This window comes from Etheostoma spectabile, chromosome 20 (genome assembly GCF_008692095.1).
Source record: "Etheostoma spectabile isolate EspeVRDwgs_2016 chromosome 20, UIUC_Espe_1.0, whole genome shotgun sequence".
NCBI classification, from domain to species: Eukaryota; Metazoa; Chordata; class Actinopteri; order Perciformes; family Percidae; genus Etheostoma; species Etheostoma spectabile.
In genome coordinates this window covers 8,857,325-8,882,161 of record NC_045752.1, presented here as the reverse complement: position 1 = coordinate 8,882,161, position 24,837 = coordinate 8,857,325, and the positions used below count along the sequence as shown (strand labels likewise).

The 24,837-nt window shown below is 39.6% G+C and overlaps 1 protein-coding gene and 1 long non-coding RNA gene across 2 annotated transcripts in view; one reads left to right on the top strand and one right to left on the bottom strand.

Annotated features, from left to right (window-relative positions):
* The window catches only part of LOC116669602 (uncharacterized), a 13,227-nt gene extending 9,598 nt beyond the window's left edge, over positions 1-3,629 (bottom strand). Inside the window, exons 1-2 of the long non-coding RNA XR_004326821.1 lie at positions 3,430-3,629; positions 2,870-2,877 (exon numbers count right to left, since the gene is read on the bottom strand). This is a non-coding gene — a long non-coding RNA (uncharacterized LOC116669602). The remainder of the gene's footprint in view (positions 1-2,869; positions 2,878-3,429) is intronic.
* Positions 1-24,469, top strand: part of mboat2a (membrane bound O-acyltransferase domain containing 2a) — a 43,671-nt gene extending 19,202 nt beyond the window's left edge. Inside the window, exons 2-13 of the mRNA XM_032499507.1 lie at positions 2,187-2,332; positions 7,626-7,703; positions 13,059-13,154; positions 14,213-14,268; positions 17,425-17,479; positions 18,598-18,784; positions 19,806-19,998; positions 20,498-20,601; positions 20,694-20,758; positions 21,060-21,192; positions 22,002-22,153; positions 23,134-24,469. Of these exons, the coding sequence (XP_032355398.1) occupies positions 2,187-2,332; positions 7,626-7,703; positions 13,059-13,154; positions 14,213-14,268; positions 17,425-17,479; positions 18,598-18,784; positions 19,806-19,998; positions 20,498-20,601; positions 20,694-20,758; positions 21,060-21,192; positions 22,002-22,153; positions 23,134-23,317 (1,449 nt within the window). The 3' untranslated portion in view covers positions 23,318-24,469. The remainder of the gene's footprint in view (positions 1-2,186; positions 2,333-7,625; positions 7,704-13,058; positions 13,155-14,212; positions 14,269-17,424; positions 17,480-18,597; positions 18,785-19,805; positions 19,999-20,497; positions 20,602-20,693; positions 20,759-21,059; positions 21,193-22,001; positions 22,154-23,133) is intronic.
* The last annotated feature ends 368 nt before the right edge of the window (positions 24,470-24,837 follow it).

The window sequence follows — 24,837 nt, the reverse complement described above, 5'->3', positions numbered from 1 at the left end:
GGGTATTTTTTAGTTGAACCTGAGTCAAATTTTGCTAGATTTGTAGCACTAGTCTCTAAATCAGCACAACACTCCAGTCTGAATAAACACTAACATTTGGCACATAGGTGGATTGGGTTGTTTGCCTTTGATTCGCGGTAATCAAACTCTGGTGCGCACCAAAAGCGGACCAAAAAAGTGTACTGAGACCTGCTTGAAGAGGTGGACTTGGTACACTTTCAATCAAACTCTGGAGCGGTTCATTTGTGGGGAGAACGTACTCAAACCGCACCAACTATACATACGCCACAAGCTTGAGCTCATGTCTCCTGTCGTCAGGTGTGTTTAGCAATCTGCGATACAGTAGAGCAGCAAACTGTAGCAGCTTGCAGTATGCTTGGATTTTTCCAGGTGTGAAACCAAACCAAACCGACAAGGGCAAATCGCTCAAAGTTTATTAACTCAGCAACTGATTCGGACCAAAGTAAATGAACTACAGGTGGAACGCCCTTAGACTCTCCCGCTGGCCACGACAATAACAGAACAAAAGATGCTGGCTTCTGTTATCAAAGTTCCTGCCCTTTTTCTGTTGCTGTGAATTCATATACAAAAACCCCAATGTTCTCATATCATACGCTCAGGCTGATGCTGCAGATGATTTGTACATCTGTTGCAGACTAAAGGACCTAGATACTTAAAGCTATATCCGTTTCTCCCTCTATCTCTTTCTCATTAATCATGCAGGATCCATAGATAATGGATGGTGCTCATGGTGTCTGTAGCCTTTCACTGCTTACAGGCCAGACAGATCTGACCTATATAAAGGGATTGGCCATTGTGCCTTCAAACATGCATCACTGAATGTGACATCAAACAAACATGGGTTCTTTGTGGAGAAGTGTTTATTTTAAGTGTTCATTTAACAGTTTTTTAGTATTCTCGTTTGTCCCAAATCAGCCTTTAAATGCTCTGTAATTTAGATAGATAGGGTTTTTAAAAAGATGTGCACAGTCATTGCCCATGTATGAACACACATGCGAGGTGATGTCATTGCACTGGAATAACAGTTTTGCAAGGCAATAAGTCATGTAACCTTGGGTGTTATGTCTGTGTGTGTATTTCCAAATTTAAAGGGAGATTCCAGGCAAAGAGAATTTAAGAAATAAATATGGAAGCCTTTACTTTGTGCTTATATGTGTATGTGTGAGTATTTTGATGCTAAGAGTGATGAATAGCCCAGCCCCACGGGACACATCGATCCTTAATAACAAGACACATCAAACATCATACTTGCATCATCACTGTTTATAAGCTGGAAGGGCATATGCAGACATGTACAGTAGAATTTACAGGATAACACAATCCAGTCAGAACAGTACGTGATATATGTACCCACCTTTCTATCTTACTCTATATGGTTCAGGATTAGTGAAGATAAAGTGTTAGTAATCAAACATGATGTTTCCATTCTCCTCCCCTCGATGGATCCAATCAATCTCACTATTGTCTGGAATAAATCCTCTTTACTGTGCCATTTGGAGAAATTAGAAGATGAAATAAGGTCTCAAACCCAGCTTTACTGTCTAACACTTGTTAGACAGAGTGTATTTTCCAGATATAATTTTCGATACAAATGTTATATAAATATAACAATTCTACAATTACAGTATTATTAGAAAACATCAATTTTAATGCAGATATAAAGGTATTGTTGGTTTTGAGTTGTAGCCCATTTACTACAAAATCTTCACATGCGAGTGAAAACCAGTCCCATTACTCAGTTGTATTGGTGCACTACAAATACATTACCGTTATCTACAAGGTGGCTAATTGGCTCATACATGCAACATTTTAGATTTATTAGTGAAGTTACTGTCAAGAGACTTAAAAAAAGCAATATTTTGCAATCTTAAAATGAGAAAGAAAGTTGTGACTTTGCGAAAGAACTTAGCTTGCTACCAAGCTGGTTTTCCACTAGCTAGTTCAACTGACATCAGGGATTTGCTGTTGTATATTTCTGCTAATAGCCTCGGCTTTTCTACAATTTCCACAGTCCAGTTTATGTAGCGTCTCTCTACCATAGAGGTCACCTATGCAGTTTCCTCTCTCTGATTTCTGTATTTCTTACTAATCATTCATCCGTCTTGTTCTTGAATTCATCCTGCTTTCTTACTTCTATAACATTGCTTTTGTGTCATTATATGCAGGTTAACTTTGTGGCATGTCAGCTGTTCGCCCTGCTGATGGCCGTGTGGTTTCGGATCTACCTCCATCCCAGTAAGACCAGTCCATTTATCAGACATGTGGTGGCCACTCTTCTGGGCTTCTACTTAGCTCTCTTCTGCTTTGGCTGGTGAGTCACTCCTCTGTTTATTCTGCTGCTCTTTTCTCGTCATTACTGGCCTTTTATACTCTTCTTCCTTCCTTCCTTCCTTCCTTCCTTCCTTCCTTCCTTCCTTCCTTCCTTCCTTCCTTCCTTAAATCCCTTCACTCACTCACTCAGGATAGAAAACTGACACACATTTTGTAATTAAATATTTGCTGAGCATAAAGTGAATGATAAGGCAGTGAACTATAGATTTGTCAAATGAAAAATACATATTATATATTTTATTCATAATGTCACATTAAATTCAATTTTTAAAGAATAATTTGTATTGTGGTTGCTTTATAAGTTGAGTTATACATTCTTAAATTAAAACAAAATAATGAAACAGAATTATGACTTAACAAATTAGGTAATTGTGTCATTTAATGCAAATTTAATTAACTGCTGTCTAATACAAAGCTTTATATTGCACGAGCCACTTCAGACAGTGTAAGTGTTAAATGGTTAATTAACCATTAATCACTTACACTGTCTGAAATGGCTCGTTGACACTATTCATACATTTTTACCTACAATTGGTTGGTCATCTGTAGTAATAGATATACAGTACTGAACAATATAAAGGGATAGTAGCTATTTCTTAGAGTTTTACGTCTCACAAGGGGTACAATAATTATTTTCATCATCGATTAATCTGCCAATTATTTTTCAGATTCATTGCTAGTTGTTTGGAATAATAGTTTTGATATGTGAAGATAGTAATAGTTTTAAATTCAGTCAATCTATTGAGTTTGCCATTTCCTAATTTGTTTTTTTACTCCTGTCATCCTACACAATTTTTGTTGTGTGTTACTTGTCTGCAATCACTGTCCTTCTCCCCTCTCATCGCCAACCCCTTCGCTGACTTTCCACTTCTCATTCTCCCTCACCCAGTCCTCATTCTCTTTATCCTCGCCAAAGCAAATAGGTCGATTGTGCAGTAACTGATATACAATTATAAAGCTATTGCCCTGTAATTGACAGCTCACTGTACCTCTGGCAGAGTGCCTCTAAAAGTGTGTGTGTGTGTGTGTGTGTGTGTGTGTGTGTGTGGTTTGTTTGTGTTTGTATAGGACAGCAACAGTGGCGGCTGCTGGTCTTTCAAAGAGGGGAAGCTTATTTTCGGCCTACATCATAAAAATGGTCCATTTCTAATAATAGTATAATGATATAATAATATAATAATAATAATAATAATAATATAATATTTATTACTATTATAATAATTTATAATATCTGTGAGATGGTTTCATCAAGAGGCATGGCCAGCAGTACATTTTCTTTGTCATGGCATGTTACTTTGACCTATCTTTTAGACCTATCAGTCTTAAATGTTAATAAATCAATCTTAGGTGTTGAGGACATTTCTCCTCGTAAGGAAGACTTTCAAATGACTTTGCCAAAATCAGGTCGACAATATTAGCATTGTCTGCCATTATGCAGTTTGATAGCTGGCTAGTTCACCCCTACAACACTAGCCTAGCCTACTGTATGAATGAACAAACGCTCTAACGAAACGATATTAGATTCTTAGGAGGAAATATGGGAATTAAGTTAAACTGAAACAAGGAATGTGGTGTATAATTTAATGAAATGTGTGATGAAAATAGGCAGGCAATGTTGCCAAGCAAATACCAAGAAATAGGTTGCAGCAGTTCGTCTTTCAACAACACTTGCGAAATCTGCGATGGAACTTAGCTTGTAGCTTCTACAACTTTTTCTATCACAAAATCGCTGTCAATCAAAAGGAGATGCAGTCTTTCGACAGACCGTCCAAGCATCATGCAGAAGCCCGGAGTCTAGGCCAGCCCACTCCTCCACTGACCACCAGAGATGCTGAGCGTCCGTGGGCGGGACTTAATTGCAGCATTTATCCAATGATTGTCTAGTTTGGAAGTTCAAAGCACCCCCATTGAAGTCCATGGACGCTAAGCTTCAACAGGGAAATGCACTGTGACGCTACGGGAATGCATGAGAAAGAAATCGCATCAGCTGATTCTGAACGAACTTGTCTTCGAGATGAACAGATTCTAACTCATTTTTAGTCAATAAAATGTTAACACAATAGTACATATTTGACTATTAATTTCTTTAAGAAAACGCCTCTGGACAGCACACAACGGAAACATTAGCCAGACGTCTAGGTAGTGGGAAAATTCTAACCAGGTGAAATGTTACCTGGTCATTATGTAATGGGCGATAGGGTTTTGTTACATCACCTCGCAGACAGACAGTTCATGTAGCTGATTCAACTGACACTAAGCTGCTGTAGGTTCATGTTTGTTGTGGCTGGGAGAGGTAATGGAGTAGAATTCATTCCTGAACTGGAAACAAGACCACCTTCTGGCTAAAGCATGGCATGATCATAGTGTCACACAAAGGTGACTCAGATTTCCAAAGCATGGCCTGATGTCTATTGTGATAAATAATGCAAATCTTTTAATGTTTAACATAAATTTACATACAATTAGTTGGTCATCTCCTCATGTAAGTAGACACCAGCATTTGTTTCCTTATGTTTGAAATGTTTTAGTCCATTAAAGGTATAAAAGGATTTTTGTAAACAACAATGTATAGACTAATACAAAAGTGATCCCTCTCAATCGTCACTTATGAACCGTTAGGAGTGTCTGGTGGCGTCTGTATCTGCAGAGACCCGGCCCTCAGCTTGTATTTTCTCTTTTCTTCTTCTTTTTGTGAGTGCATGACATTTTATGGTGCGTCAGCAAAGAGCCTTGTCCCCGATGTGTGTGTAACCCCCAGCCTACAACAGTGTGCAGGTTGTGCAGCCCAATCTCAATCACAACCGCTGCTTTGTTTTAAAAACTGTTAACTGTTATGTTATGCTGCTAATTTGTTGTAGTGGAAAAGTAAATTACATATACTCCTTCTATTTTCATGAATCTGCATTTAACATGATCAAAATAAGTAAGTTTGCTTATGGAATTATGAAGATTGGCTAATTCCCTCAATTAGAACGTGTTACCAGATCACCACCACACCTTTGCACTTTGGTCAGCTGCACTCTGTTCTAAATGTGCTATACAAATAAGTTTGACTTGACTTGAAAAGAAATGTAAAAAAAAAAAAAAGAACTAAAAGTAAAATGACTGTACTTTATTCACTGAGCTGTGAGTGGGCGCTGATTTATTGGGCAACAAAAAAGTCTTTGTCCCACAAGGTAAAGGGACATAGTGTTCTTCTGTACAGAAAAAGCCAGATATATTGCAACAAATCCCATATGTTTTCAGAGTAACAAATGTGACACGGGGAAAAAAAATATTAATTATTAAAATTATTATTCATACAGTTCAGGAATCTTGTGCTGGTCCTGCTATCTTGATGTTAGATCAATCTTCAATTTGAAAAACACCATTCATCTTAACAGCTTCTTTGTACACATGGGCCTAACAATTAATAGATGCGTGTCTTTGAAAGTCTGCCAAAGAGTTTCATATGCCACACTAATTTAAAGAGCTCAAGCCCTTTAACAACGGTAGTATGTGGTATTCATTGGTCATTGATTCATTAATTGGGTTGGCACAGTGATCCAGGCCTTAACTACAGGAATGATAGTGTTCTTATCACTTACATTTCTAATTTTACAAAACAAACCATAGTATTATGCAGAGGTTGAAACGAGTGGTTAAAAAAAAAAAAAAAGGGAAAAAAAAGATGCAAATATTTGATAAACTTCTCCAGCAGAGTAAGGTCACAGTAATTTAGAGCCGTGCACATGTTAATTGTTTATAGGATCTCAAACAGCTTCTCCATTGCAGCTCGCTCGTGTGAAATGCATGAATGCATTTGCATTTGCACTCTTTTATTCACACACACATACCCACGTAGTGTACACACACACACACACCACACCACAACACACACACCACCACACACACCACACACACACACACACACACACACACACACACACACAACAACAACACCACACACCCCCACACACACACAAAGCTTTTGTTGCACACACATTGTTCTTTCTTGGGGCACCTGGCTGCAGCCCTAGAGAATCTGCCTTGCAGATGCTGCAGTGTGTTGGTTTATTTTACGATGTATTCCCTCTCTGTCAGAAGCACAAGCTTGTTTCTGGATGTCACTGGAGAAAACTATTGAACAGTTGCTGTATAACATTACCTCCGTCATAGGAGACTGAGCTCATTTTAGCTTTTGTTGACATGCTAAAAGATGTTAGTTAATACATCCCAGGCTAACAGGTCAGAAGTTAACTATGTCTTTTAGATATCTTGTTTCTCTCGATATAACTGCAATTCCTAAAATCGTTTGTTTGCTAAGCTGTTCATCTAATTTACCCAGCTTGTGCTCCTTTGTTCCTTGCCAACCCCTGATTACCTTGCCCTCTTTGTTGACTCACTACTAGTCCATATCCTTGACGTTCCACTTCCGGGATTGCTTCCGTGCCGCAGGAAATTCCATTTCCATTTCCTGCCGCTTTATTTTTGTTGGCATGTTAAACTCCGGTGGATTCATGAGGACTAGCATGGTAAATTTAGACAGCTAGCTAGACTATCTGTCCAATCTGAGTTTTTTCTCGCATGACTATTTTACATCGGCTCCATGGGAAACTTAGCATCGCCTGTGACGATTGGGATTGGTTTAAAGAAATGCCAATAAACCAGAGCACGTTTTTCTCCCATCCCGGAATGCTGTGGATGGTCTGGCAAAGCGAGAATAAATCACTACTAACACAGTGTGGTATCTCTCCTGTCCTGGAGGGCCTGACGTGGGTAGCACCACACACGGGGCCCTTCAAAAGACCCATCTGGTAGCTGCTGCCGCTGTTGAACTGTGTGTTTGTGTGTGTGCTTTACAAGATTGGAGAGAGGTGGATATAAGTCAGCGTTAGGTTAACACACACACATGCACAATTCACTGTATTGGTGCGATATAAGGAACCTTGCAGCTTGACGGCATGGAAATCACGTAAGAACATGTCCCTCACTATCCTGCCATGTGAGTGACAAACGACATGTTACTGGTTACACAGGTCAGGCTTGACATGCCTGATGGTGTGACTGTGGTTTTGTAATGCTGTTATTTCCTCTGACTAATTACTGTACGGGATGACAAAAGCAGGATGTGGATGGTAATAAAAGCAGCAAATAAAGTCTAATATAGGCTAGTATAAGGAAGGGCCTTGTGTGCTAGTGGAAAAATGTTTTCTGTAAATAACAAACCAAGGAAATGAAAAAAGTTGAATATGAGATCAATAAAATAATTTATGGCATCTGTCTCTTCACAGGTATTCCCTCCATTTTCTGGTGCAGAGTGGTCTGTCCTACAGTGTGATGGTCTTTGCTGGTCTGGAGCACATGCACAAGTAAGTGCACAAACGTAATGCAAAATTTGATAAAATAATTTACAATGTCATATTGTCATAAGTGCAGGTCTAAAAATGTGATGCCCTCTCGGGAGAGAACTCTTAATAAATAGTAACAAAACATTAATTGCAATAGTGACTGCCCTCAGAAAGAAAGGACTCAAAACTCAATGACGGTGACCTAACACACAGGACATATTTCTCCAGACTAGAATATGGGATTTCAATGTATTGCAGTGTTTTACATCAAGAGTCACATCACATTATTGCTGGGTGTCTCACCCTCAGCATTAGTGGGCTTTAACCCTGGTGTTCTGTCCCTTGTGTTTGTGGTTGGAAAAGCAGGTCCTTCTTACGGTGGTTCTTATGAAACTGAGAAAACGGTGGCTGTCACCCAAACCAAACTAACACAGCTCCATTTCATTCAGAGATAGAGTTCTCCCTTAAGGGCAGAGTGGAGGACAACCACAGAGGCAGGGGACACTAAGATGTTCATGTATGCAGAGGGCGTTACACCTACTTCCTCTGGTTTTGCATAACAAATTTATTATTATCTCCGCAGCAGGTCGTGGTTTAACCGGGACAATGGCCTTTTGGCGACTTAGTGTTTTGCTCTTTGAGCTACACTTGAGTTCGTGAAATAGAAGGTTGCAAATGTTTCAAGACATGCATGAGTGTGTCATGGCAAATGAGGCCTCGGACCCAAAAAAAACCAGAAGACATGAAAAGGGAAAAAACAACCAGAAAAAAGAGACACAGGGAGGGAAGACAATGTACCGACAAGAGACAAAGACAGAACAGAGACTAAATACACAAGGTAACGAGGGTGAAACAAGGGACAGGTGACACGAGGGCTTAGGAACAGGTGAAACACATCAGGGCGGTGCAGTTACAAAGGCCAGAAAACACAAGGCAGGAAGTAAAACAAGACATGAGAAGAGAGAAACGGAGACAACAACATAAAACAAGAAACTGGAGCATAAACATACACACAGATGAAAACAGGGTAACGTGCAATTGAGAATACAAGAGACAGTAAACATCAAGCAACCGGGGAATAAATTTACACAATAAACAGGAAAAACTATAACAGACAACCACAAGCATAACAGCATGGATTAGATACCTAAATAAGACTTACTAGGGTTCCCTTTCTCTATACACTTTCTTTCTTCTCTTATAATTATTTGTTTGGCTTGCTTTGGTTATTTGTATCTTCACTTTAAAAAGACAAAAACTAATTTGAAAATATTTTAAGACGTAGAAGTAGGCCTTTGGCAAAACCTTCACCTTGCTCCATTTTAACCCTTGTGTTGTCTTCCCTTCAACCATGAAATGGTCACTTTTTTAATGTTGTGGAGCTTTTTTTTGGGGTGTTTTTTCCAAAGTTTTGTAAAATATTTTTAATGTTGATATTTTGAGCCCTTATTTCAATGCCCCATTTTTTTGTGACTAAAAATAAATAAATAAATTGAAAATGGGTCAGTTTGACCCAAGGACAACACGAGGGTTAACCCACGTTCTCAGAAATTGCACATGCCCCTTTAACTCTGTTCCTAGTGTCCATTCTTTTTAATCTAATTCTGATAATTAAGTACTTTATCTCCCGGTCAGCCGTCCCTCCTCTGTATGTTTTTACAGCATTAACTAACACACTGTAACCCTTGCTAATGATAATGCTGCTGAGTAGAGATAAAATGAATGAATTGGTATGATGCTGAATCTATACTTTACCTCCAATGAAGCTTGAATTGGTTCTGGTTCTGCATTGAATCTACGCTGTAGGTACGTAGGAAGGTACGTGTAGATACGTACCCTGCGTCGTACCCTGCGTTGTACCCTGCGTTGTACCCTGCGCCATCCCTGCGCCGTACCATGCGCCGTACCCTGACTTGCGCCTCCTTAGAAATGTAACTACACGTTGCGGCAACGCAGTGATTGGTCTGCTTGGCTGGGTTTGGAATCTCCGTATTTCCCTCTACTTATTTTGAGGTTCTCCTTCACCATGAACAACTAAAAATGAAGGAGAGGGTTAACTTTTTCTGCTACAGTTTAAGCGACCATTGTCAGAAAGCTCATGGGAAACACTTTGTTTCTCTGTCGCCGGAGTCGGTACTCGCTCTCAAGCAAACCCCTGTCTCTCTCACTCGCTCTACCACACATTCCCCACACATGTACACATACCGGCTCTGCTAATCTCGCAAAGACATAAGTTAGAACGATGCAGACACACCAGTGCCCCAGTATGAATCCTCACGACGGCGTAGGCCACTTACGTAGGCGTCGGCGACACGGGCCTACTTACAACCATAAATCAGCCTAAACGTCTTCCACTATGAGACTTGCTTGCTGCACACTCTGAACAGCTCAACACTTCTAAGACCAGTGCACTATATGTTGTTCTTTCACTCAGATACCCGATCCTTTGGGTGGAGAACTGTACAGTGAGTGCAGTGTGACAGCTTGATGGAGTTGCTAAAAGCTCTTTTTCTGGACTGTGGGAATCTGTGATGTGGCTGACCACTGTGTTAAGTAGCTAGGCATCATATTTCATCTCTCACTCTTCCCCTCTTACCATTCCCTCACTCTCTGACCGTTTGTCTGTTGGAGGGAAGAGACCTGTGAAATCGTATGGATATGGTGAAACAAAAAAGAAGGCAGTGACAGTAATGCAAGGCCCCTCTTTAATTGATACTGAAGAAGAACCATAACTAAAATTAAAATGAAGCAATGTATATTTGCACCCCTTTGCCACGTGTCTACTAGTTTAAGTAACCAGTTTAAGTTTAAAAAGAGGTTAGATTAGACTTTAATGCACCAAGAAATTAAAAGCAGAAATTAAAGGAAAGTCTTAAAAACCAACACAAATATGTGTAGTAGAAATTGATGTTTTTTGGCCGCCGACCCACATGTTAGTTACCACGGTTAAGGCAAATGATGCTGGTATGTTCAAGTGAATTTGACATATGGACGAAAGGATAATGTTGACAGTTCAAATTCGAAACAACTTTATTAATCCCACTAAGGATTAGTTCTTGAGTAGCTTGTAAGGCGAGAAACAGAGTAAAATCCAACAACTTCAAACACACACAGTTGAGACTTCGCCATCTAGCTTTTTATCAAGTATCTCCTCCCCGCTCCCATCCTGGCAGCTGAAGAACACTAAAGCAGAGCAGACACTTTGCAATGTAGGAGCAGTGAACTTCAGCTGTCTAAGAGGGTGTACCAACTCTACTACCCTATAGACATTTCCAGCTCTAGTTACAGCTAATTTATGCTCAGGAGGACCTGAATTAAGGATTCAATTCTATCTGTAACATAAGCAGGCAAGTTAATTGGAATTCATATTAGTTTTGGTGTGAAAGCATGAACCTGACGGTGATAAATGTGCAAATTACTAACTCACTAACTAAGTCGCTGCTGAACAGATGGAAATGTCCTCTGGATCGGTGTATGCATTTGAGCAAGCATGAAGTGGGCCTCAAGGCATGTGTGCACTGCCATAGAGAGAGCTCTTGGAGTGTTCAGACATTTGCTTATAGACAGTTTTTGAATTTTCATTGCTCGATGTACAGTGTGCATCCATACCTCCTGCATGGCTGCACGTTGACCTGTCTACTGCTGTCCCACAGTGGGGGGCCAGCTACAGCTTTATAGCCTTTAGTGGAAATGAAACACCCCCCTCTGAGCTGTGAATTACACAAACACAAATCAGACGAGGATAAAGACAGGATCCCTGGTGGGCCCGCTGCAAATATAGCACATGTAGCTCATTTCCTCACTTATGATTGCAGCTGTGTGCTGCCAGTAGAGAAAGCTGATCTTGGTGAAATGGGATTGTTGCTAAGGAATGAAAATGTTAGCAGAGGTAACGGAACACCTTTAAGCTTTCTTGCACTGCTTGTAGACATTGTTTTTTTTAAAGATTATTTTTTGGGGCTTTTTCCGTCTTTCAATATTATCTGTATTATCTGTATTATCTGTTTTGTGCATTAACACTGGCCTGACGTGTGCAATTTTCATCTACTACAATTATTATTATTATTATTATTATTATTATTATTATTATTATTATTTTACTTTTCACCATTGCAATTCCTTAATTATGTTAATTATGTAAATAATGTATAATAACATTCCTTTATGTAAATACGGTACATATCCAATTCCTTATATTTCTTTATTTCTTTATTTGTATTTATACTCTATTTATAATATTTGTGCAACTGCAACAAAGAGTTTCCCTTCGGGGATCAATAAAGTATTTTTGATTTTGATTCTGATTCTGATAATTGACAGGACAGCTAGGTGAGAAAGGGGGGGAAGACATGCAGGAAATTGTCACAGGTCCAAGTAAATGACCATCATGAAACACACATTTTAACTACTATTACTGAATGTGTCCATGTGGTACATTTAAATGAGCCCAGTTGCTGTAGGGCTGGTCTTAGAATATGGAGGTCTTTGTAAAAAAAAAGTGGAGTCTTCCATTTTAGGAAGATTCTGAGAAATAGATTGTACACGGAAAGATATGCCAAGTGTGGGTTGGAAACACAGAGCACATTACAGGATTGTATTATAATGATCTCACTATTCACAGTGCCTTCTCTGAGGGTTCTGTGATCAATAGTAGTATGTCATCTTTGAGTTTTTAAAGACCAAGAAGATCTTGAAAGTTCTGAAAATATGTCATATTGCAGCGGTTGGTTTATTTTATTTTGTGTTAAGTTAAAAATGCTTGACGGTAGATATCAGATGATGTCTTCAATGCAGATACAATAGGCTCTGTTGTGTTTTATCAGCAGTGCAGCCTAGCTGGTGTGTTGTATTCCCTAACACAGCAGCACAATCCTCTTTTTGTTGGCAGCAGAGGAATGCTATCTAGCTAGCTTTGACTTGGGCTGACTCTGCAACACCTTTGCACAACAGGCTTTAGTGCTGCTCAGTCCTCTATGTTGTCCTCTGTCTTCAACCACTGACCCTGACACATTATTGGAGCCTCCTTTGCTCTTTTGTCTATTTTTTGAACCCCTCCCCATCCTCTTTTCCAAAGCCCTGATGCCATGACCACTGTCTTTTGTTCTATACTGGGAAAAAAAGTCCATGTTCACCACTGAAATGAGAACAAAGGGGTGGACTATGAACTCTGAGGTTAAACGCTCACAATATGTGTATGTTAATGCTCTGCCTGAAAAGCTTCATATCACTGTATAGATTTGATTCTAATTTTAGAGCATATGCACCAAGATTTTACAGTTTTGGGCTGTTAAATGCATCATTTCTGTATATTTTTTTTGTCCAATTTTTTAATCATTTATTTCTCTAATTTCTCTTTTTCTTGCTTTTTCTGCACAGGTACTGCTTCATTGTGACGCTTGGCTACCTGCTATTATGTCAGATCACACGAGTCTATGTGTTTGACTATGGCATGTACTCTGCAGATTTTACTGGGTAAGCTATGCTAAGGCTACAGAGCTCCTTGTTAATTTAAAACCATATACCTCCATTGGCCTTCATTTTGAATGCTATATGGAATAAAAAGCTAAAAAAAAACACAATAAGAGTCGAGGATAAAAGATATGACTCAACCAGTCCGTGCTAAACAGAAACAAGAGCGTGTCACACTGCTGTGTCTGCAGGAGGACGTCGATAGCGACTCTTGTGGTTGGCTCCCACTCCTCCAGACTGTCTGACAATTCAAGCAGACAGCTGCACTCCCAGCAGGGTTTGGGTGGATAGTTGCTAAGCAACCCAATGCAAACCCATGCTGCCCTTTGGGAGGGCAGAGATTTCACTCTTTCAACTACCTTGTCTGCCATCTTTCTGTTTTTCTTGAAAAAGTTTAATCCAAGTCCGAATGTGCTTTGTTTTACGGATAGTCTAAAATTTCACTCAAATCTTTTTTTGAAGACTATAAAAACTGTGGTCTGTTGTTTGTTTTTGACTGTGTGGCTTAACTTGATGCTGCCACTAGCAGTTTGTATATTTTTATGTATAACATGTGTCAATAACTTGTTCTTGCTGATGAAAAGAATGGTTAGCACACATGACTTAACACTGTTCTTTGATAGAGAATGGCTGATTTAGACAAGAGGAAAAGGGCTGAGTAGCATAGGACCGGACTGGTCCTAAATAATAGTGTGAGTAAAGAAGAATCGAAAGAATGGGTACAGGAAGTACAAAAAAAGTCTGCAATTACCGGTATGCTGGAGGAAACCTACCATTGTGCAGATACCACTTTTAGCGGATAGTGTTACAATTATTACTGGGTAAATTGGTATCTAAGGCCATTAGTTACAAGATGCCACCAAAACTTAAATATGGGCTAGCAGTTCATGATAAAAAACAAGCATTTAAAACAAAGGTTTAGCATGTAAAACTATATTTATTAGATGACGTCAAACAAAACACAGTAATAAGCTTCTTGCTTTTTGGTGCTGTACTGAGTGGAGTGTTTTTGAAATTCTCAACATTAACATGGCTTTTTTCTGTTTGATGCTCTTTATCAGGCCCATGATGGTTATAACACAGAAGATTACCAGCTTGGCGTTTGAAATACACGACGGTAAGTCAGGCATCTGTGTGTGTGTGTGTGTGCTCTGTGTGTGTGCTCTGTGGGGGTGAAAAAAGTGACAGAAGTGAAAATGGTTCAGTTCTCTTTAGAGTTTCCAAACAGATCACATGGCCACGTTTCCGAGCCAGTAGTCAGTTCTGACAATGGGCTAGTGAAGCAGAAAGATAGCAAAAACACAGTTATGTAATGGAGCAATGACCAAAAATGCACTCCCCCCTTAAACAAAAGCTTATTTGAACTAGAGCACACACTGTTAAACATTGGATAGTAATGCTTTAAACCAAAGGTCTTCAATGTCTTTTAAGCCAAAAACCCCAAACTCAAATAAAGACGGAGCAGGGACCCTATTGTATAAATTGAAGAATCATAGTAAACTGGGCCTACAATAACATGTAGGGGGACCTAAGGCCTTTATACGTGAACGTTTTTGTATAGAACATTAAGCTACTAATAATTGTATGCATGATTTTATAAATCATGTTTTAATGTTAAACATATACACTACCATTCAAAAGTTTGGGGTCACATTGAAATGTCCTTATTTTTGAAGGAAAATCACTGTACTTTTCAATGAAGATAACTTAAACTAGTCTTACTTTGAAGAAATACACTCTATACATTGCTAATGTGGTAAATGACTATTCTAGCTGCAAATGTCTGGTTTTTGGTGCAATATCTACAAGGTGTATAAGGCCCATTTCCAGCAACTATCACTCCAGTGTTCTAATGGTACAATGTGTTTGCTCATTGGCTCAGAAGGCTAATTGATGATTAGAAAACCCTTGTGCAATCATGTTCACACATCTGAAACAGTTTAGGTTTGTACAGAAGTTACAAAACTGACCTTCCTTTGAGCAGATTGAGTTTCTGGAGCATCACATTTGTGGGGTCAATTAAACGCTCAAAATGGCCAGAAAAAGAGAACTTTCATCTGAAACTCAACAGTCTATTCTTGTCCTTAGAAATGAAGGCTATTCCATCGAGACATTGCTAAGAAATTGAAGATTTTCTACAACGGTGTGTACTACTCCCTTCGAGGACAGCACAAACAGGCTCTAACCGAGTAAAAGAAGTGGGAGGCCGCGTTGCACAACTGAGCAAGAAGATAAGAGTCTCTAGTTTGAGAAACAGACGCCTCACAGGTCCCCAACTGGCATCTTCATAATAGTACCGCAAAACACCAGTGTCAACATCTACAGTGAAGAGCGGGCTGCGGGATTCTGGGCTTCAGGGCAGAGTGGCAAAGAAAAAGCCATATCTGAGACTGGCCAATAAAAGAAAAAGATTAAGATGGCAAAAGAAACACAGACATTGGACAGAGGAAGACTGGAAAAAAGTGTTGTGGACGGATGAATCCAATTTTGAGTGTTTGGATCACAAAGAAACGTTTGTGAGACGCAGAAATGAAAAGATGCTGGAAGAATGCCTGACGCCATCTGTTAAGCATGGTGGAGGTAATATGATGGTCTGGGGTGTGCTTTGGTGCTGGTAAGGTGGGAGATTTGTACAGGGTAAAAGGGATTCTGAATAAGAAGGCTATCACTCCATTTGCAACGCCATGCCTATCCAGTGGACAGCGCTTGATTGGAGCCAATTTCATCCTACAACATGACAATGACCCTAAACACCTCCAAATTGTGCAAGAACTATTTAGAGCAGAAGCAGGCAGCTGTACTCTATCGGTAATGGAGTGGCCAGCGCAGTCACCAGATCTGAACCCCATTGAGCTGTTGTGGAGCAGCTTGACCGTATGGTACGCAAGAAGTGCCCATCCCACCATCCACTTGTGGGAGCTGCTTCTGGAAGCGTGGGGTGCAATTTCGGTGGTGAATAAGTGTGACTTTTCAGGAAAACACAAAATTGTTTGGGTGACCCCAAACTTTTGAACGGTAGTGTATGTGGCACATATGTGGCACAGTGAAACAAACCAGTCGGATGCCGTGCTAATGCGGAAATCAGCTGTTTTGAAACATCAAATGCCACGTGCTAATAAATAAAAGATAGAGATTGACACTGAGGTTAATATAAACACGTGTGATCGAGTATCAGAGAAGCTTAGAGATCGAAAGGATGGTGAGAGTTACTCATAGGTTTTAAGTCCCCGCTTGGAGTTGTAAGTCCCTTCAGGATATACTAGACCGAACACAATCATCAGTTTGTGTATTGATGTGTATGTTGGCGGGTTTATGCATGTGTAGGCAGTGTAGAGTAAAGTAGTGTTTTAAATTCTGTTCAGGTCACTCATTCTCCTCACAACTGTGAGTCTAATGAGATACTAAGACTGTAATCCCCAACCCCAGAGGACTGGCACACTCTGGTACCTACAGACACACACACACACACACGGACGCGGCACGCACACGCACATACATTATTTTGCAATATATTTTTGTGCCATACAGTAAAATACTTATGAGACTTTCTAGTTTTAAATAATACAGAGTTACTGTATTAAAAGCACAGTTAAGCTGCTTCACAATTATTAATTTGATTGGGATCAGATGTTTAATTGAGGCCTTGTAACTAAGCACAACCTTGCACCGTGAGGCATACACTCAACCTTACACACACCCCATTATGCCAAAACTGGCCAAGATTGTTACGAAGTTGCAGGTCTTCATAGATAAAGAGCAAACTGATTAAAACTAATATCTACTAATACTAATATAATACTATCCAGACATTTAGCCCAAAGAATTGGTTAGCAGAATATGACTAACCGTCTCAATAACAACAGTAACTGCAATCAGGATGTCTGGCCAAAATGTAATTTGTTATGTTAGAGTATTTAACAATATTTATTTTTCTTTCACTCACTGTCCTCTGCTAACTCAGCAGAAGTTAGTTGGCCATGCACACACATCCTTCCTAGCCTCTGAACCTATGTGTTGCAATGACAGGTACCTCTGGCACTGGGTAGGTTTGGTTGATATACCTGCAAACCTTGAGAGTCAGCTCTATTATGAACTTCAGAGTTGAATCAGAATGTAATGTACGTATGTGTATTCTATACTGTTATGCTGTTTTCCGTACCCCCTGTTACCTTTGGATGAAACAGGTTGTCAAATTATGATTGGCAGGTGTACATATACATACATTAAATATATTCTTTTGGAATGTGTCTATATTGTGTCTGTCTGTCTTTAGGTTTGACCAAGCGTGAGGGGCAGCTGACTCCCAGCCAGAAATACCTAGCTATCAGGTATGTGACTCAGGTATGTTTTTACCGCTTCAGATGATGGGTTCATTCAATCTAGCTGAATTCAAAATTTAACATGGTCTTAAATCATCAAGTTAATGAACTCGGTCTGAACTCTGTCTGAAAGAAATTATGCTCTTTATTTTAATAAAGGCTTCATTGCTTTCTGCATAGGAAATCGCCACACAGCCCCCCTTTCAGGCTTTTTCTGGTGTTGTCAAGCAGTTGTTAGGCTCTTGGTATCTAGGAAACCACACATTCACCACTCTCATGTGAACTGTACTGTAGGAATGCCCTACCCTCCATCTGTCCTACATTACAACTGCAGATTCCTTTCCCTGACAGTCACTATTGGAGGTGGTAGTGCAGCTGAGTAAAGAGCAGGATTTGAGTAGGGAGATGAGTTGTTACTGTCTGCTAATATGTGATTAGATAGCTGAACAGAGATAAGACACAGAGCAGAGAGCAGGACTGACATCCTAACATAATAATTGCAAAAAATTGTTAAGCACAGCTTGGAAATACACTGGACTGGAAAAAGGACTGGAAAAGCAGTAAATGCACTGATCATAAGAATAAACTTTTTATTATTCGCCGACAATTGTACAGTACAATGGAGGGAAATTCAATCCCTGCATTAAACCCATCCTAAGCTGAGCTAGCCAGTGTACCAATAAGATCCCAGACATGAGGCACCAAATCTTTTGTTTCATAAACCTTTGGTGGGCTACTGTGAGTCAGCCGCTACCTCTAAGATGGCTACTTGGTAGGCGAGGAATTAGAAGTTGAAACAAGAGCTTCTCTTTAGGGAAGTTAGATTGCTACCTCACCCAGCAGATTCAATTCAGCAAGGAAGAGTAAGATACAACCAAAGCTTCAGAGTCAGTCAAAGCACTCAGGCCCGTCCTCTTGTCGCAGACAGTACAATATAATAGACAAGACTGGTTTCTCAGTGGACAGGAAGCCATCGCTACAAATCGTACTTTGTCTGTTATTGTATTATACTGTATTTTAGATTGAAGGATTGGGCACTACATGAAAACATCTTATAATTATAATTAATATTATTACTATTCCCCCCCCTAATATATCTGCTCTGTGTCTTCTATGTGGCCCTTAAGTCGGATGCCCAGCTTGCTGGAGTACTTGAGCTACAACTGTAACTTCATGGGCATCTTGGCAGGGCCCACCTGCTCTTACAACGACTACATGGCTTTCATCGAAGGCACATGCTACCAGCCACGCCACCAGGAGAACGCCAACGGCAAAGAGAACGGGAAGTACAAGCAGTGCGAACCCTCGCCCAAGGTACAACACAGTTTTTATCACTTTAATAGAAGTGCAAACATCACGTGACAAAAAGTGTGGTAAAATATCAAGGGGGTAAGCCGGCCTCCACGAAGCGTAGCTCCTCATTCTGATGCTACCTATCACTCACCCACCATTACCATTCCATTGACATTCATTTTGGCATTACTTTGACAGGGAATAACTTTACATCTGAAGCGTTTAAAGACTATTTTTCCATTATTTATTTCCAAAGAAACACGACAATGTATAAAAGGCTCCATTACCTTGTATCTCACGTTTTTGTAAAAATTGTGTGTGATTACCAAACAGTACAGGGTAATCTCACAGGCAGTTTCGATTTACATTAGCTGTTTAGGTTTAATTACTAATGTTAACTAGCGTTTTAGTTAGCAATAATTAACCTGTGCCTATATGTTATCTCCTTACCTACACTCTCCGTCTCTGTAAGATTGGGATGATTGAGATTTCTCTTGGCACAGCTACCAGAAGACTTACAACTTTCAGACCGGTTGCTCATGTCACATCTGCGTCTTCCAGCTCAGTTGGAGGCTGCGCAGTAACGCTCAGTTATCATCGGAAATGTGCTTCTTATAGCCTTCACTGGTTTATTATGTTGTCTATGTAAAATATACCTACGGGCTGTGCTATGATGGGTAAAAACATTCTAAAATGTTTTAAACCCTCATAGAGAGTACTTGAATGAGCTGTTATGATATTACAAAATAGGACTTTAATAGAAATAAGACTATGCAAATCCCCTTTTAAGTGCATATTTTGGGTAACGTTTGAAGGCCCATGCATTAGCGGAGCCGTTTTAAGGTTTGCAGGGTAAATAAAGTGTTTTTGAATCAAATGTCTAAAACTCAAGGGTATTTGTGTTTTCTTACTTCATAATGCATTAACATTTTAATTACACTCCAAGAACAGAGTGGAACACAGACGTTGCTGAATATGAAACACTCATTGACTTGAGTTAACTTCGAATCAACTTAATTGTCTATTCTGTTTCACCACCCAGAATGACGTCATCGCCAAGCTGTGTACATGTGCCATCTCGCTGGCTATCTATCTGTCACTGTGCCAGCTGCTCCCAGTGGAGCACTCCATAGACGATGACTTTGTCAGCTCCACACCCTTCCACCTTCAGGTCATCTACCTTTATCTGGCAATGCTAGCTCTGAGGCCAAAGTACTACTTTGTCTGGACACTTGGTGAGTTTCTTACTGGAGTATACATTTCTTCCCACCCATTAAATATTAAATCCAAAATATACATACAGTATATTTTTAAAATTTTATTCTATTGTTAATTGTTAATCAGTCTTAATCAGACTGGCAGTGTGTCTGTGATTTGCTGCTGCTTTGATTTTTTTCAATGAATGCTACTGCTTATTTAAGTGGTATAAAATCACTGAGCTGTTCTTGGTTCAGAGAACTTGGTTATTTTTGAAGGAGTCTGCACAATATGTTGAAGTGCAAAATTCCCAACTCATTGTTACTTGACGCAACAGTGCCATCTAGTGCTGAATGGAAAACTGCAGCTCTTCATCATTACCAATGACAAAATGCATGCAATGCCAGAGCTCTTTGTCTCTTTCTGTCATTGCTTCACAAACTAATGTATTAGAAGGATATGGAGTTGTTGTCATCATTTACTGTTGCTATGTGGTACTCAAATATTTGTGGAAACATATGTACCTTTCTACTGCAGCCGATGCTATCAACAACGCTGCTGGATTTGGCTTCAATGGTTACAACAAAGATGGCTCCCCACGGTGGGACCTGATATCAAATCTCAGAATTCTGGACATTGAGGTTAGGCTTTCTTTATGAGACTTATTATTCTATCCACATAAATTTAATTTTTAACTAAAGCCTAAAGTATATTATTTTGGGTCCAATTTCAGTTTGCCACCAGTTTCAAGATGTTCCTAGACAACTGGAATATCCAGACAGCTCTCTGGCTCAAAAGGTAAAAGCATTCCGATTGTAATACTGAACCTTTCTCAGTCTGTAGACTGTTGCTGAAGATTTTTAGATTTTTAATCATACTTGACTGAAGCCAAAATTTGAATGGTTTGATTGCAGAAATGCCACATGATTTTGCAAATGTTTACAGGTTTCATCATAAAATGCATACACAAAGGATTCTGTTTTGACATTTAACCATCCTGTTTTTGTATTATTTTTCTCCATATGGCCGGTGTTTTTTTATTTATTTATTGTTGTTTTGACAAAACACTGGATGTGTGTCATGTCAATCTTTTCCACAGGGTGTGCTATGAGCGCTGTCACATCAACCCCATGGCTGCCACCTTCCTGCTGTCAGCCATGTGGCACGGGGTGTACCCTGGCTACTACCTGACTTTTCTCACTGGCATCGCCATGACCATGGCCGCACGTGCAGTGAGTTCACACACTAGATCTGTCTAAAGACCACCTATTGTTGAAGTTTTTCCTAGTCAGATTCAGCCAAATAGTTAAGAATCATTAATTACATCATGAACGTTAGGCTCTTGCAGCTTATGAATCACGATATTGAGTTTGAGTTCCTACAGTCGTTTGGATATACCACTGCTACGTAGCAGAACCACTTACACACAACAAAATCCTTATGGAGAGTAAGGGGATAATGATAAAGTAGTATGACATTTATACCTCATGTACAAATGTGAGGCCAATACCACTAATCTGTCTAGTCTTGTGAAAGAGGGAGACGAGGATATTTATGTAGAGACGTACAGTATGTGGAGTGGTGCTACAATGGAAACTCACATTGTGATTCTGAATAATGGACTTAGGAAGGGTTGATTGACTGAAACGCATGCACAGTAAATTAGTTGTGCAGGTAAGATCCTGCAGGGACTTTCTTCTTCTTTGTATAAAGGAGGACAAGGAGAGCACTGACCCAGTTAGTCTATAAAACTACTGTCCACTGCCCACACAGACATGATCAGAGATAGATTTCTCAAAAGAGTTATGAGATGGAAAAATAGGCGAGAGGGGGGGAAAAAAAGAGAAGGAGGAGCAAATTACAAGCAGAACTAGGCAGTAATGCCTGCTCCTGAAATTTTTCAGGAACTAGGTCAATTAGTTTAATTTGAGTCTAGTCTAGTGTACAGTGAAATGAGCGGTGCAATTTAAAGTTGATAGATTCATTCACCTGAAAATGATGTTGGCATGTTCAACTCACGGGATGTTTTTCACTCTTCCAGGTAAGGCACAACATCAGACCATACTTTCTGGTCTCAGACTCATATACGCGCATCTATCATGTCATCACGTGGGCATGGACTCAGGTCGCCATCAGCTACACAGTGGCGCCATTTGTCCTACTCGCTGTGGGACCCTCACTCAAATTCTACAGGTTTGTGTGTTTGACTGAATAGCGTGTTGTCATTGAAAAAGCATTGCTTTGAGCTGTATCATTGTCACTCTGAAGTCTGTTAAACAAAAAAATTCTGAGTTCATTAGAGAATGCTACAGACTCTGTTTTTCGGTGAAGTAATTAGTAGAGTGAGTTGTGTACCCTGCTGTTGTGTGTAAAATGATTGTTATATTAAGCATGTAAATGAATTTACTGGCCACAGTGTAGAAACACTTCACTTTCATTAGCCATGTTCCCTCTTTTCAGGCTGTAACAAGACAGCTTAATGAGCGAAGTTAGGAGAGGATTGATGTAAGGGAATTAAAATGAGCAGCCTTAGCATTGCTCGGCCACTGCCATGAAATAAAGGCCCACTAATGCTCAGCATCATTCAGATGAGAACTGCTGTTAAATCCACACCTGGCTGCTAGACAGACCGTATGAACAGACTCATTAAATGATAAGGTAGATCTTTCCATATTTAAGGTAATTTGACACAGAGCTGTATTGTCTCAATCCTGTGTCAGCAAATATGAGCTATTTAGGTTAAAAGATTTTTGTAACTTAACCTGAAATAAAAAAAATGTTCTCCTCATATGAAGTTGTATTTAGGTGCAGCGCTTATACTAAGATCCACATGCTTACAATGGCCATGCTAAAATGCAGATGTTTAGCAAGTGTAATGTTTAACATGATCACCATTTGTAGTCTAGCGTGTTACGATGCTAGCATTTGCCAATTAGCACTAAACACAACCTCATGGTGCTACTAGAGGGAAAGTCATTAGGATTTATCCTCTGCGGAGCATGAATGTCTGCACAATTCATTCAACAGTTAAGCTATTTTAGTTTGGACCAAAGCAATGGACCAACTGACCAACATTGCCATCCCTAGTTTTTTAACTAGTTTTTAGCCTGGTTTTATTCTCCAACTACTACTTATTATAAACTGTGTTGAGATAAATTGGGATGTCTCTGCAGGTCCTGGTACTATTGCTTACATCTCCTCTGCCTCTTGGTGGTACTGGCCCTACCTGTCAAATCGAGACGCCGGCAGGCCAAAGAGCAACAGGACGGCACACAGAAGGACAGCTTACAGGACAACCAGACAGACCACAACAACAGCACAGACAGCAACTGCAACAAGAAAAATGAAACCACATGAGGATTGGGACAGCGACGCACACTCCCTTCGGCAGCAGAAACACTGAGACAAACTAGAAACCACTGAGAGCTGGAGTGTGGCGAGTCTGTTTTACCTGACAAAGAACCAAATATCGGACGCTCTGAGAATCCTAACAGACAGACAACAAAATCAATTTTCTGTCAAAACCTCACCAGTAGCAAGGATGACAGCAATCACAGTTTTTGACATGGATAAGAGACCAGGATGTAACAATGGCCACGGGGTAAACTTATGAGATAATAGTGGTTACTTTACATTACATTAGTGGAAATGAAGACTTCAATGCTGCCTTAAACCCTCTATGTACTCAGCTAGTGAAATAACAGTTGGGTGGCACGCTGCAAGAACCTAAATGTAGTTTCACAATTGTGGTGCCAGGCTATAAACAAACAGATTAGAAGTGCAGTATGTGGAGGGTTTTTGTCATTCTCTGGTTACAAACCTCTGTTAGGTGGAAATGGAAAATGTGTTCATGTAAAAGAAACTTAACCTTTATCATCAGCTGCCAATTTCAAACAGGCCTTAGGATCCTCAGAACATTGTTTGATTTCTATGTCTTTTTTAAGAAGAATTCACATTGTACATGTTTTGTATTTAGATGTTCTTGAAAACACTATTTCAAATTCATTCATATGATTTTGTTTTTTCCTGGGATGAATTCACCAACATAAAGAGTCCCAAATTCAGATCTCGTCCGTCTCCAGCTGTGGAAAGTCTAAAAGAGGCACTCAAGTGTTACTAAATAGATTTCTTTTTATTTTAATATTTTTCATATCTGCTGCTTTTTTTGACAAACATGACTCATCAGATAAATGTGTGTGTTTAAAGGGAGTTAATTTACCCTGTTTTACCCTGTTTTTTACACAACAGGTTTCTCTGTGTTTAAATGTTTTGCCTCTGTAATACAAGTATCCAATACTATTTAATTAATACAAGTCCTAAGTAATGAAGTTGTACAATTTGGGAAAGCCCAGTGGATTGTTGCCATCAAAGTTGAACACTCGTACAGTTTAATTAATTCTTAAATCCTACAAATAATGTACATCTAGTCAGATTATCACAGTCCCTGAAGACTTGATTTGACTGTCAGAAGATTCTTTAGCCATAATTATTACAAGCCAATCAAAATGTTAAAAAAAATTGTTGTACAGTGCAAATAAGCACATATTGTGTTCAAGCTGCAAACTATGTAAGTGTACAATTAGCATTTGTCAGCAAGGAAATCTGATTTGGTTATTTATGTATGTGACATAATAACGTAGAAAATTCACAGGCATAGACCAGCTGTTGTGGTAAATGGTCTTATTTCATATTGTGTGGACTTATTTTAGAATAGGAGATGTTTCAAGGTGCATTTACTGTAAGTTGAAGGAGACACTGGTCCCTCATGTTGTTCTGGTTTGCATCTTAAAGGTGCACTATGAGTGGCTGCATGATGTCACTTCTGTTGACATTCCAAGTTTCCGTAACTGTCATGCCCAACTGACAAACTGTCACCA